At 43.5% G+C, this 13413-nt stretch overlaps 1 protein-coding gene across 1 annotated transcript; it reads right to left on the bottom strand.

Annotated features, from left to right (window-relative positions):
* Nucleotides 1–1538: 1538 nt before the first annotated feature.
* On the bottom strand, nucleotides 1539–13370 carry CCT3 (chaperonin containing TCP1 subunit 3). Its single transcript, XM_082202865.1, has 14 exons — nucleotides 13216–13370; nucleotides 10583–10644; nucleotides 9847–9897; nucleotides 9657–9719; nucleotides 8953–9049; nucleotides 8078–8195; nucleotides 7329–7515; nucleotides 6647–6796; nucleotides 5965–6097; nucleotides 5786–5867; nucleotides 4948–5128; nucleotides 3845–4090; nucleotides 3319–3450; nucleotides 1539–1945 (listed from the first exon to the last, which is right to left on the bottom strand). Exons 1-14 carry the CDS (start codon nucleotides 13244–13246, stop codon nucleotides 1838–1840), a joined length of 1641 nt encoding a protein of 546 aa, XP_082058991.1. The 5' UTR covers nucleotides 13247–13370; the 3' UTR covers nucleotides 1539–1837.
* Between the last annotated feature and the right edge of the window lie 43 nt (nucleotides 13371–13413).

Genomic DNA, 13413 nt, shown 5'->3' with positions numbered 1-13413 from the left:
TCTTGGGAGAATGGAACGGAACCCGGATTCTTGCAGCAGAAGGAAAAGCACGGAGGTTTGTGGACCAGAATAACAGTGCCATGGTGCATGTTCAAAGGGCCATCCGTCCCACATCCTGGCCTCACAATGGCTAACCAAATGCCTCCCCCAAAAGCCTGTTTTTTCGCTGTCTTTTCTGTATTCTGTTGGAAGCAACACTTTATATGTAAAATAAAGTCCTTCACATAGTTCACAAGCTATGGAGGTTGCTCCCACTGGAGGCAGTGGCCACCAACTTGGATGGCTTTGCCAGGTTCTCAGCTAGAGCTGTTCCTGGGCAGGGATAGCCTGATCACTGTATTCCATGCATTAGTCACTTCAAGGCTGGACTACTTGTAATGTGCTTGATGTGGGGCTGCCCTTGGGTCTAGTTCAGAAGCTGCAGCTGGTGCCAGACTGCTGGTGGGGGCATCTGGCCAAGAACATGGGGTATCTTTGTCTGGCTGCCTATCTTCTACCAAGCCAGATTAGTTTACAAAGTCCTGAATTTAGGTCTAGGTTACCTTATATATACCCCAGCTCCATCAGAGATCATCATCAGGAGCATCACTGGCCATTCCCTAAACTGGTGAGGCTCATTTGCAAAGAAACAGCCTTTAATTTTATCAGCCTAGTATTGTGGGATACTCATCAATGAAGATGCAGCAGGCACCTTCTGTTTCAACTTTTAAATGCCTTTGAAGTTTTCTATTCCTCCAGGCCTATACAGGTAATTAAGAGTACATGATGTGTTTTAAACTTGTTTATATGGTTTTTACATGGTATGCCTCTGAAGAGTCTGGAAACTTCAGCAAGTGCAGAATTCAGTGGCCAGATTGCTCTCCAGGGGCAAGAGTCTTTGAGCATATTATACTGATCCTGGGCTGACTGTAGTGGCTACCAACTGGTTTCTGGGATGTTTGTCCATTGTTTTCCAACATCTGAAGTTCACGCCAAACTGGATGTAGGTATATATATGCAATTAGGACCACTAAGGAACACTTGAGGGTCAAAACGCATTTGGTAACAGTTTTATGTCCAGTAGTTTTTGTATGTTGCATGAAGAACAGGGTCTCTATGATTGTGGGGCCAGCACTGTGGAGTGCCCTCTCATGTGGCCACCTCACTATATGCCTTCTGGTGGTTGGTGAAGACCTGGCTTGTTTAAGTTGTGCTAAACTGGGGAAAACTAAACTGGCACTCTGTTCTGCTTACCAGTTCTGTAATGGTTTCATCATACCTTTGATATGACATCAAGTATTAATATTGCTTGATGTTAACTGTTTGGAGTTCCCTTAGGGGAAGAAAAAATGGACATTTTCAAAAATATTTGACTGTATCAATCAAGTGCTTAAGATACATGCACAAGACAGAAGAGTATGGCTGTAGCCCTTGCCCAAGGCAAGCCTGGCTATGCTGGTGCGCAAAGTGTGAAACTGCTCCAAAGCAGCTGGATTTGAGACCACACCACAGAAAGAAGTCTCATTACAGCTATGGACAGGAAGAAGTGACAAAGAAAATTGATCTATGAATGTGGTGACATTTTTATTAATAAAGCCACAAAGAAGCTACAGTATACGTTTAAATAAAGCGTCAGTGTCTCCTTAACAGAATGGGGGTAACCAATGCATCATTGGCCTTCCTTTTTCCTCTCCGCTTCAAGCTTGAAACAAATTGGTATTTGGACACTGACTGCCCTTGAACCCAGGTGGGGGAGGGGAGAGAGAAGAAAAGCAGCACTCAAAATCAATCCAGGTGGTTTCCATGTCCAGCTATCCCAGCGCATGGCTTTCCCTATAGCTTTCCAAACTCCACAAAGTTACTCTTGGGGTCCATCTGGGGCTCCTGGCTGCTGCTGGCTTTGATCGTCTCCTTTCTTCTTATGGCCCGAAACAATGTCATCAATACGCAGGAGAAGGACGGCAGTCTAAGGTGGAGAAAACCTTTTGTCAGTAAGAACAATAATCTTGGGAGAGGCAGAATTCCCACCCTATATTCCTGTGATTTGTAAGGTAAGACAAGTTGCCAACTGGTCTTTATACTATGGCTGTATACACACCATACATTTAAAGCACTGCCCCCAAAGAATCCTATGAACTGTAGCTTGACAAGGGGCACTGGGAATTGTAGCTCTGAGGGGATTTGTGTGTGCCTGTACTTTAAATATGTTTGCGGCATCCGAGACATAGAACTTTAAACCTAGTACAATGTTGGCTTCAGGAATTGCATCGAAGCTCAGATTCTATCCAAATGCCCAATTTAATCTTGCATGATCCTAGACTTTCTCCTTGGTGTGCCCAACACCAACATATAACTGGATGATCACCATTCATTTTTTTCACCCACTTCACAAGCATCAATTAGAACATTGTTTTTACCATATTGACCTGAATATAAGCCACACACCCCCAATTCTGCCCATGCGGAATATAAGTGCGGCTTATATTTGTGACCTTATGCGGTGTACCGCCCGCTGCTCCCAAACCTTCCCCAGCAGTCGGGGGGGGGGGGAGGCCGCCGGCAAAGTGACAGGGCTCTCATCCCCCAGAGAGCAGCCAGGAGCAGGAGCTCCCAAGTCTTCCCTGAGCTGCCTAAGGAAGGCGGAAAGGTCACCAGCAAAGCAGCTCAGCTCCCCCCCCCCCGCCCAGGAAGCAAGCAGCCCAGTTATATATATTTTTTTCTCCTCCCCCTTCAATTTTAAAGGTGCGTCTTATTTGCGGGTGTGTCTTATATTTGTGCCAAAAGGTATATTTTATAGATTACAGCATGTCCTAAGACAGGTGGGGACATGAGATTAAATAGATGGGCAACTAAACTAAAAATATAATGCATCCAAGGAAGTCAGACTAACAAATTAGGCCCTTTTCACCCTCATTATCAAACTTAACCCAAAATATATAAAAGGGTTTTCCAAAAATGTTCAACATGGCTGAATAACCCGTTGGCCTCCAGATATTGTGGGCTTCCAGCTCCCAACAGCCAGCATGGCCAACACTCAGGCATTATGTGAGATGTATGTAGTCTTAAGGGCTACAGCTTCCCTGTGCCTGATCAACAGGCTTAGAGAAGCAAAGTTGTGGGGCAGCCAGTAAGAATTCTTTCAGTGCTCTTGTATGAACATGGCACATAGCAGCAGACTACAGAGGGAAGAAAGCATTCTCCCAGAAGAGAACTTTGGAATAAAAAATTCACTTGCAATGAACAAGGCAGACTTTACACCCACTTCTTTCCACAGACCTCTCTTGGCAGGGTAGTGAAAACTTTTGGCTTCCATGGAATCAGGCTTGTGGTTTCTCTTACCTCTACAGCTGTCTTGTAGGTCTGCAGCTTGACAGACAAAGGCTCCCATATACCCAGCTCCTTCATGTCTGCCAAGGCTCCAGTCTCCCCATTTACTCCCCAGGTCTGACTGCCTTCCTGGGTGTGCTTGGCCTGTAAGCAACAATAGAAAGTCCTGATGCAATGCAATATCAGAATTGCCCGATTTCTACTTACTGATTCAACTGAGCAATCCAGTTGCACCCCCCCATACCACACTTCTGAAAAGCAAGTAGTTCCAAAGGTCATGAAGCAGCCTTGTGACCATTCCTAAAGGACTCCCATCTACTCAGCTTACGCTCACTCCCAGCTGATTTAACATTTGAGGTTCAGAGCTCACAATCTTTTGTGGAATGATTCCTAGGGCCTCTGAGCAGACAGTATCATTTCTACTCTGCACAGAGCACCTAGCACAATTCTTGCTTTTGACAATCTTCAGCTATTAGCTGCAAGGACAAAAGGGGAGGAATCAGAGCAGAACAGCAGCAACAGCAAACACATCCCTTACCCGTAGTGAAGTGAGTGTGCGGATGGTACTAGCGCCACAGTTTTGAATCAGGGTCCTGGGAATGACTTCTAGGGCCTGGGCAACTGCACGGTAGGGCCACTGCTCCACCCCAGTTATGACCTTCGACCTCTCTGTCAAGGAATGAGCAACGGCCATCTCAGAAGCACCACCTCCTGGCACCAGCTGAGCATCAATCAGGACATTCCGACAGACCTGCATGGCATCCTGGAGGTTGCGCTCCACCTCCTGCAAGAAAGGGGAAGAGGAGAGAGTGCAAAGGTTCACATTTCATGCTTAGCAAACCGGTGAACATTTCAAAGGGGAGATGGCTGTGGATACAATAACTAAATGAATGAAATACGGAAAGCCTCTCATGAGGGGAGGCTGCTTGGTGCAGGTGTCACTGTTTTCACCTTGCCTTCTTTCAGACAAAATCCACTGAGCGCAGGCAATTCCAAGGCATTTCTCTATAAGGAGCAACAAAATGTGCCAACCATTCCTGATGCAGAAATACACGCAGAACACCAACAGGGACTAACTTACCCAAGGACAGGCTATTCACACTCATTACTCTAAAAGGTAAACCTTTTTATTCTTAACTGAATTTATCTCCTGCCCTTCCTCCTGAAAGATCTCGGGGCAGCAAACACACCAACATTTCAAAAACAAAAAAGTTTTAGAACTACACTCAAAGCAAGTGCCAACTTTAATTCTGAAAACAAACAGACAGTGCACATAGAGCTATCAGCAGTTTGAAAGACATTAAGTTTCAGAGAGCTTCTTGGAAGTGATCTAGACTAGCCATCCTCAATCTGCTGCTCTCAAGATGCTTTTAGTTACAACTCCAATCATCCCTGACTGACTGGCTGGGAATAACAGGAGCTATCCAAAATATCTGAAGGGCACCATGTTGAGGAAGGCTGGACTAGATGTTCCAGAAGGTTCTTTTAAACTCTCAACATTCAAAACAGGTTGACATAGACTTGGATCATCTTTAAGTGATTCAATTCCAAAGCCACATCTCTCCTATCTCCCCAGGGGGGAAAAAAGCCCTGAACAAAAGTTGTTGCCTATCTGTCTCGTATTAATGACTGGGTGCTTACCGCCAGAATCTCTTTGCTAGCGCCCCGGAGCATAATGGTGCAGGCCTTGGGCTCCTTGCACTCAGTGATGAATGTAAAGTACTCGTCCCCAATTTTCTTTACTTCAAAAAGTCCTGCCCCAGTCCCAACATCCTCCTCACGCAGCTCATCTGGGCGGCTGACAATACGAGCCCCGCAGGCCCTGCAGAAATAGAGCAAAAGACACAACACCAATGCTGTAGCTCCACACCTGCGTCCAAGACTCTTCCTTGGAGGACAGGCATTACCAACAGTTTCATTTTCTTGCTAGTGGAGAATTTTGAAGAGGGGAAAACTGGGTCTCAGAACTGCTGGGAAATTGTGTCCTTATCTGCTCTTCAGAGGATTGGCAACCCTTCCTTCAGGACACCAATCAAGCTGGCATCTAATCAACTGCATGCCTAGCTTCTCTGCCTGGTTTCAGATAGGTTTGCAGTTTTGAAGGCCAGGCAGTGAAGTTTCCTCCCCCAATCATCCGTGTTTCCTACTAGTGATTATTAGGAAGCTTCTAATCCCTTACTCCCCCCCACAGCTGGCTTAAGGCATAAAAGGAAGTTTCCAGAACTTAAGCATTCTCCCATGCTTTCAAATTTCCCCCAAAAGATATATACAATCCTGACTAAACAGACAGAACACCAGAGCTTTCATCCTCAGCCAGCATGTAGTAACAAGGGAGAGTACAAAAATATCTGGCTCCTCACCACTATGCTCTGCCCTGGCTAAGATAGCTGCTACCCTAAAGATTAAAAACTAACTGATGGAATGCAGAAGAAAGCACCCTTGGCATGCCATCAAAAACAAAAATCAGTGTTGCAATCACCTTGCAATCCGGTTATTGTCAGTTTTCCTCACCCGACGTATGGCTGTGATATTGGCTCTCATTAGGAAATGTTGTGCCAGGTCTGAAAACAAAACATATTAAGTACAATGCAAAGGCAGGAAGATGAGAAGATTTTAATAACCAGATGTTTACCCACAGAAATACACTTTGGTGTTTACCTGAGATTCCCTTCTCTGTGATGATGAGATCTGGTTTGACTTTGATCAAGTGCTCGCACATCTGATGAATAAACTCCTCCTCCATCTGCAGAATGCGAGCAAAGTCCTCCTCACGAGTTATTTCAATGTCAGTCTGCATAAAAGAAGACAAGTGAGATTTATACTCCACTGGGCATATTTGGTTCTTTCATAAACTTTTGCTTATTTCATTATTTGCTGCCTTTTAGGTCAAAGCATCCTCCACTAACTGGAAAGTATATCTCCTGACTGATTTGACAATATATAATGCTTATAATTCTCTTTAAACAATAAGAGGTACATAAAATGGTGGTCAATTTTTCCCAACCTGATACCCTCCTGATGTTTTGGACTACAACTTCCATCAGCTTCAGCCAGCACACCGGGAGTTAGCTTTACCTTCTAAGGTACAAGAAAACATAAATCCAACAATGGAGACTGCTGAGGGCACGAGCCTGTATCATTTGATCACATTTGTTTTATCTCAAGTATTGTTTAGATAGCTAGCTCTTTCTTTCCTTTCGTATATCTTGAATTGTATCTTTTGTATTCTGAACTGATAACAATAAGAATACAATGTTTAAAAAGATGTGAGAAATGCTTGGGTTCAACCCATTCCAGCCCTCAGCACTGAAGAGCAGATGAGACTTGCAGCCCAACATACCTGACTCTCGCCTTTCTTGTACTCCAATGAGCAATCCAGCAAGATGATGCGGGGGTTTTTGATGGTGCGACGCATCCGGGGGTGAGTGATGTCTTTATTGATCATGACCCCACGCAGGACACATGAATCCTCAATAAAGCCACCGGGAATCTGGATGAGGCAAAGAGGACACCCACAAGTCAGGAACAAGAGAAAAGTGGGAGAAAGGCAATCTCTTTTGTATTTGTTGCTACGAAGGCTTGTAGGTAGTAATGCATGTGGATGTGTTTTATTATAACATTCCCTTTGTTTTGATTGTATATATGCGGTTTAGTCATGCTGCCACATGACCTGGAAAACTGTCTGTGGACAAACGCCGGCTCCCTTGGCCTGAAAGTGAGATGAGCGCCACAACCCCATAGTCGCCTTTGACTGGACTTAACTGTCCAGGAGTCCTTTACCTTTTTACCTTTTATGTTCTGGTATGTTATAAACTACGCTTTAAACAATATTCTGACTCTGAGAGCAAGGCTCTTCCATACTTGAAAGCAAATATGAACTCAGAAGGATCAATCTATATTCATTCTCTGTATTTTTGTTTTGTTTATTTCACAAATGTAAGATGGTGTCAGTGATTCCTAAGGGGCTTCAAATCATTTTCTTCCAGGCCTTCAAAAAGCAGTACATTTTTTCCCCTTTGTACCTTTTCTACTTTGGCATATTTCTTGATGTCGATTTCCTTCCTGCCATTCTCTTCAAACTCCACTGTCCTGACTGCATCGAGAGCAATGGTGCAGGCCAGATCTGACCAGCGACTGATAGCCTTTGTGCTGATAGCACTGTTGATTATTTTAAGCATAGCTTCTCTGTTGCCAATGTCGACTGGAGTGCTGCAAAAACCAAGCATAAAGCACGTCATCCATAAGACAAACAGAATAGAACTTTACGCAGTTCACTGTTGGCTGAGCGTGCTAGTAGACTTTGGGGACAACCGAAGACCAAATCGAAGCAGATTGGATGGTCATGAAGTTCTCTGCAACTGCCCCAGCTACATGTTTCAACTTTATTTTGATATGTAATGCTTTGCTCTTATGAAAGATGCTTAAACCAAGTCAAGTATTTAATCTACTCCAAAACTGTCCATTCTGACAACAGAACTTCCAAGATCTCAGGCAGATAACCCTCGGACCTTCCACATGCAAATAATTTAGTATATCATGTAAATAAGTGTCCCTCCTCAGAAAGGAATAGAGAGGGATCAAATGTGAATTTGCACCTAGAGGCACAAACACTTGAACAAAGTGATGATCACAACTACTCTTGCATCACTTCTACCTAGCTCTGGGCTTTTCATTTGCCTTTCTGTCACATCCCTCAGGTGTCCAGACATGGGTCATCAGATCACCTGCCCATCCACCATATTCCCTTCTACTTTTCAGCTTCCCTGCTCACCTGATCTTTTTCAGAGCAGTGATCATGTCATCCAGAGCTTTTCGGTATGCACTAATGATCACTGTTGGGTGCATCTGCTGCTCAAGGAAGTGCTCTGCAACTGACAACATCTCACCGGCTAAACAGCAAACAGAGAGCAGTTAATGAGGATTTCTGCAACCAACTGCAATACTTCTGAATTGCACACAGTAATGAACTACAGTTAGCACAAGTTATGGCCAGTGACACAAATTAGCCAGAGCATCTCAAGACCTTTATCCCCAGGTCTCCCCCAATGATCGCTCTGTCAGCTGGTAAAAAACAGAGGCAAAAACCAGAAGTGTCATCAATTCCAGGCATGGAGGAGAAATAGTTCCTTTTGACAGCATGTGACTCACAGTGGGCTAAGACAGAAGTACTGAGCTAGACTGTTGCTAATAATGCTAGACTCTCTGATTCTTTCATGTTACAAGCTCTATCTAGGTTTGCTCTCTTGGGAATGGATCGTATTGGGGAGAGCCAACAGCTTTTCATTTTAAATTAGCTTCATTAATATGTAAGAACCTATGAACATGTTGGGTTTTTTTTACCAAGAGCTGGTAAATCCAAATGGTACCCCTCACCATTTAACACAGGGTCAAAGCCAGAGATTTTCCTGCATGTCCCATTGAAATGAAAAGGATCTGTGAAACAGAATTACAATGCTCTTGTGTCCAGATCCCATTCATTCAAACAACAGGTTGCGTCCAGTGCTCAATATTTCTTTTGTCTCCAACACAATGATACCCACAACACCTCAACAGAGGTGAATCATTTGAATGCACCAACATGCTTCTCTGATTTACGGTTTCTTTTGTGCAGGCAGGCATACAAGAGCATACACAGAGTGATCTTACCAAGTATAATCACAGATGTGGTCCCATCGCCCACCTCTTCATCCTGAGTGCGGCTGATTTCAATCATGGACTTGGCAGCTGGGTGCTGGACCTGAATCTGTAAAGGGAAGGAAGGAAGGACTCATGAACAAACCTTGCATTCTAGAGCATTCCTGCTCCCTTACTGAAACCTCCTGAAACACCAGGGGGTCTTGAATTAGACCTACATAGAGATGGAATGGGATTACAGGGCAGGGTTTAATGCTTCACTATATTGGCCGTGCATCCTGTTCCCAGAAGGGAACAGGATCATACAGCCAAGGCAGCAGGATTAATCCCTATTCATCATCTGGTGAGCAGAGTTTAAAGCACTTTCCAAAAGCACTGTTTGAAGCAGATTGTGCACTTCTCCTGCAAGTGGACAAGAGAAACATGCAAGTTGCTTCAAACAGTGCTTTTGAAAAACAATGTAAGGCAGCCCCCATACTCCTGTTTCAGGTGGAATAAGAGCATGAAGGCTGCCCTAAAGGGCTTCTCAGAAGCCATTTTGGCTGTTAAAGTTAATTTTGGGGCATTCCCATTAAGAGGCACTTCCCACCGTTCAATTTCACAATTCTTCAAATCATATGTGGCAAGACAGACTATATACTTATTTCTTAGGCTGTGCCTGCCTTTTGGCTAAGCCCTAAGAAACTACAGCTCCTGTGAGCACCAAGGAGACTTACTTCTCTAAGAATGGCGTTGCCATCATTGGTCATAACTATGCCACCCATTGGGTCCAACAGCATCTGCATTGGAGATTTAGAAACACTTATGTCAGATTACATGGAATGCAATATCAACAAAAGAGAATGTGTATTCAGATTCTCTCTTTACCACAATTAATGGAGCAATGATGGGAAAAAGTATTCTCACCTTCATCATGGCCCTTGGTCCTAAGCATGTTCTGATAATATCAGCAATGGTCTGAAATGGAAGGAATCGATAAGGCAACATAATTTTAAAAGAAAAGCTTAGGTAAATCCTTGATAGTTATTCGCTGAATTTCAGAAACATTATGAGACACAAAATTAGCTACTGTCTGTCAACTGTAAGCCTAAACATGTTGTGATACTATGGAATATTCATAAACATTCCAACATCTGCAGAGGAAGCTGTTGCCAACAGAACACTTAAAAACATGTCATATTCTGTGCAGGGAGAAAAAAGATCTGTTTGGCTAGGAGACAGGAGAACTGTGTGCTACTGAAAGGAAGTGAAAAGACAGACAAGTGAACTCTGGAGACCATGGGGAAAAGGAAATTAGATATTATTAGGCAAAGGCTTGAAAGTTCTGTTGCATCAAATATTAAATCAGCAGCCTTCAGTCTTTTCAGACCCAGGATCCAACTTTAACCCAAAACTTCAATGAGGAACGACTTCTATTTTTTTGTGTTTGTGTGTCTGCCTGTCATCTCTTTTTAGACTAAACAAATACAGAAGAAGGAATGCTGGCAGGAGAGCTTTGTGTTCTTGATGAAACTTTCTTTACTAGGCAATGGTTAAAAGTAAAAAAGTATTACCCTCTTTTTATCTGGTCACCACCCACTCCTGTGTGCACTTTTAACAGGCTGTCTTTCACATCCCTAATGCATTTTACAGAAAAATATACCTTAGCAGCATTAATATTTCCGGTCTGGACTTTTCTGCCAGTCTCTCGCTTTGTGTTCTGACCTAAAGCAAACAGAAAAACAATTACAAAAATCATCTAATACAACTCGTTCATAAAAATGCAGGCTCTCTTTCTTAAAATTTCTTTTGTAGACCTCCCATTTTCACCCTAACTACTTCTTTGGTTCACATTCATTCCTCCTTGTTTTCCTATTCCCTCCCCTCCATGGGATTTTAGAATGGGCCCAGTGCAATAATAATCTGTGACTTCTGCTACCTATAGCACATTCCTATGCATGCTTAATCAGACATTAATCCCACCATATTCAATGAGAAGTATTCTCAGGTAAGAATGCATAACAGCACAGCATAGGTAAATAAAGCATGTCTTAAAGGAACAGAAATGGAATATTACACAATTTGTAGCAGGCAATGTAGGAAATCACTTCTCTAGTAGCCAAATCAAATCATAACCAACCAACCCTAAATGGCAATATAATTGCTTGTGATGTTCCTGCACTAGCAAGGCTTCTGGAATACCCATTTTTGTCTTAAGGGCTACATGGTACATTATTTCCCCCCAACAATGGTCTAGAATGTTCAAATGCTAATGACAGAACATTTTTACTGCAACAACTCTACAATCGGCATACCACAGTAAAAACAGTTACCAATTGGAGGTAGTTACTTATTATTATTTATTTCATTTATGAGTTCTTTCCCATGAGTCCTTCTGACTAAACATGCAGTTGAAACAATTTGTAGTTAAGCGATACAGTATATAAATTGTTAAATGTGTAGAATAAACACACATTGCTAATTGCTAAGTATCTACTTTCTCTCTATACATATCAATGTTCTTATCTATCTATTTCTTTAAGAGAAGGGCCCTTTAAGAAACAGTTTGCAGTCAGACAGCTACAATCTCCATTCTCCACACCCCAACAAAGACAGGAAGGTATATTAAAACATCCAATAACTATGACGAGCAAGGAAAGGGCTATCACTGGCTTATTCAATTTTCAACTACATTCATTTGACTCTAGGGAGAGACTAAGGGAAACCTAACTCCTGTTGTCAATGACATGGGAATGTATTGTATGATATTTGAGCCTGCAACAGAAAGCTGATTTAGGGAACTCTCTCAACGCACTTTAAGTGTATCCCCATTTCAGATATTTACTCCTGCCATCTCCACAACCCTGCTATCTGCTGCACACATGTGGCGTGTTCTGCACCAGAAATCCACACCCATATTTGGAAATTCTCTCTATCCACTCCAATAGTGTGTCAAATCTCACTTTGATTCTCCTTTTATGAATGGAGGGAGGATTCAACAAGAGCAATCCAATACTGGAGCCAAGAAACTAGTAATCAGAACAAAATAGCAAAACTAGTCTACTGATAATATTTTTTTAAAGGAGGCAGGGCCACCAACATTCATTCCTAGTTTTGTGTGATGCCTTAGGCATCTTAAAATGGAGAATAATATGTGTAAAGTGTGAGGGAACGGACAGTGATAAAATGTGAAGCAAGGCAGAATTCAATGAAACAAAGGGGGGTAGGAAGAAGAGGTGTTTAATACAGCGGGAGAATTATTGGGGGGGGTATATTTAAGGAGACTAATGAAGGGACCACCCTCCACGCAAACAGCTTACTGACAAGAGAAGGCACATCCACAATATACGCCCAGCTTGAAACACAATGGGGTACAGCAGTTCAGGACCCTAAACCCTATTAAGGCTCATAGTAGCTCAACCTAGTACATGATTATTAACTGGGAAGGCAGGAGGCAGCATGTAAGAAGCAGGAAATTATGGGGAAGATTTAGTAGAAACCCCCCTCCCCCAATATACACTTTTTGAGTATGGAGGGGGGATTAAATGAAGTGGGGCATTCTGGGAGAGGCTTGGAATGATCAGGAGAAATGCCCAACACATACTTTCGGGGGGGGGGGATGGGGAAGATACAGAATTTAGGAAATTTTGGAAGAATGTGAAACAGGGCAGAATTCAGTGAAACATAGGTGGGCCGGAGCAAGAAGTGTTTTAATACAGCAGGAGAAAAATTATTTGAGGGGCAACAAAAAGGCCTCTTAATAGGCACTTTTTTGGGAGGGAGGAGGGTATAAATGAAGGAGAACGTTGTTAAGGAGAATTTGAAGGGGAACAGTAAAGGTTCCTATTACACACTTGGTTTTTTGTGGGAGGGGGACAAAACAGGAGTATCAAGGAATGTAGGGTGGTTAAGGGGGGAAGGGGGTGTCCAGAATATACTTTCCAGGGATAGAAGAGGTGGGGTATATATAAATTATGGGGCATGTTTATTATACAGTCGGGGAGGTGAGACAGGAGCAACCAGGAATGTTGGGGTTCAGTTTATGCGGGGGGGGGGGAGCTAAAGGAGGCAGAGAATTATATGGGGAATTTAGTGCGAGGGGGCAATAATAAGGAGTGGTCTCCAACATATACTTTCTGTGCATATCTGAAAAGAGATATTACGGGAGGGAATTGGGGAAGGGTGAGATAATCAAATTAAGGGGGTTTTCTGAGGGGGGGTCTTCGTGGGGATGGCAGAGGAGGGGCGGGTCCATGGAGGGGCTCCTCTCACCCACCCCCTTTCCCTCAGACTCACTGAGCACGAGGACGGGGCGCTGGCCCATCATCTTCACGGCGAAGCGTGAGGGAAGCCGGCGCGGAACCTTCTGGAGGAGGAGAAAGGAAAGGAAAGGGAGGGGGGAAATGCCGTTTCACCGCGCCCGAACAGCCTAAATTGACTGCTGTGGCTGCATAGCCAATCAGGGTCGGAGGCGCCTCAGCCTCCACCAATGAG

Source organism: Podarcis vaucheri, assembly GCF_965113315.1.
Source record: "Podarcis vaucheri genome assembly, chromosome: 16".
In the NCBI taxonomy this organism is placed as follows: domain Eukaryota; kingdom Metazoa; phylum Chordata; class Lepidosauria; order Squamata; family Lacertidae; genus Podarcis; species Podarcis vaucheri.
The sequence above is the reverse complement of the archived record's forward strand: the minus strand, read 5'-3'. Positions and strand labels throughout refer to the sequence as shown.

Coding starts and splice junctions, on each gene's coding strand:
- CCT3 (XM_082202865.1), bottom strand. CDS start 13,246: ATGATGGGCCAGCGCCCCGTCCTCGTGCTCA. Junction 9,720..9,846: donor GACCAAGGGCCATGATGAAG/GTGAGAATACTT, acceptor TCTCCAATGCAG/ATGCTGTTGGACCCAATGGG. Junction 1,946..3,318: donor CCTACAAGACAGCTGTAGAG/GTAAGAGAAACC, acceptor TCTCCACCTTAG/ACTGCCGTCCTTCTCCTGCG.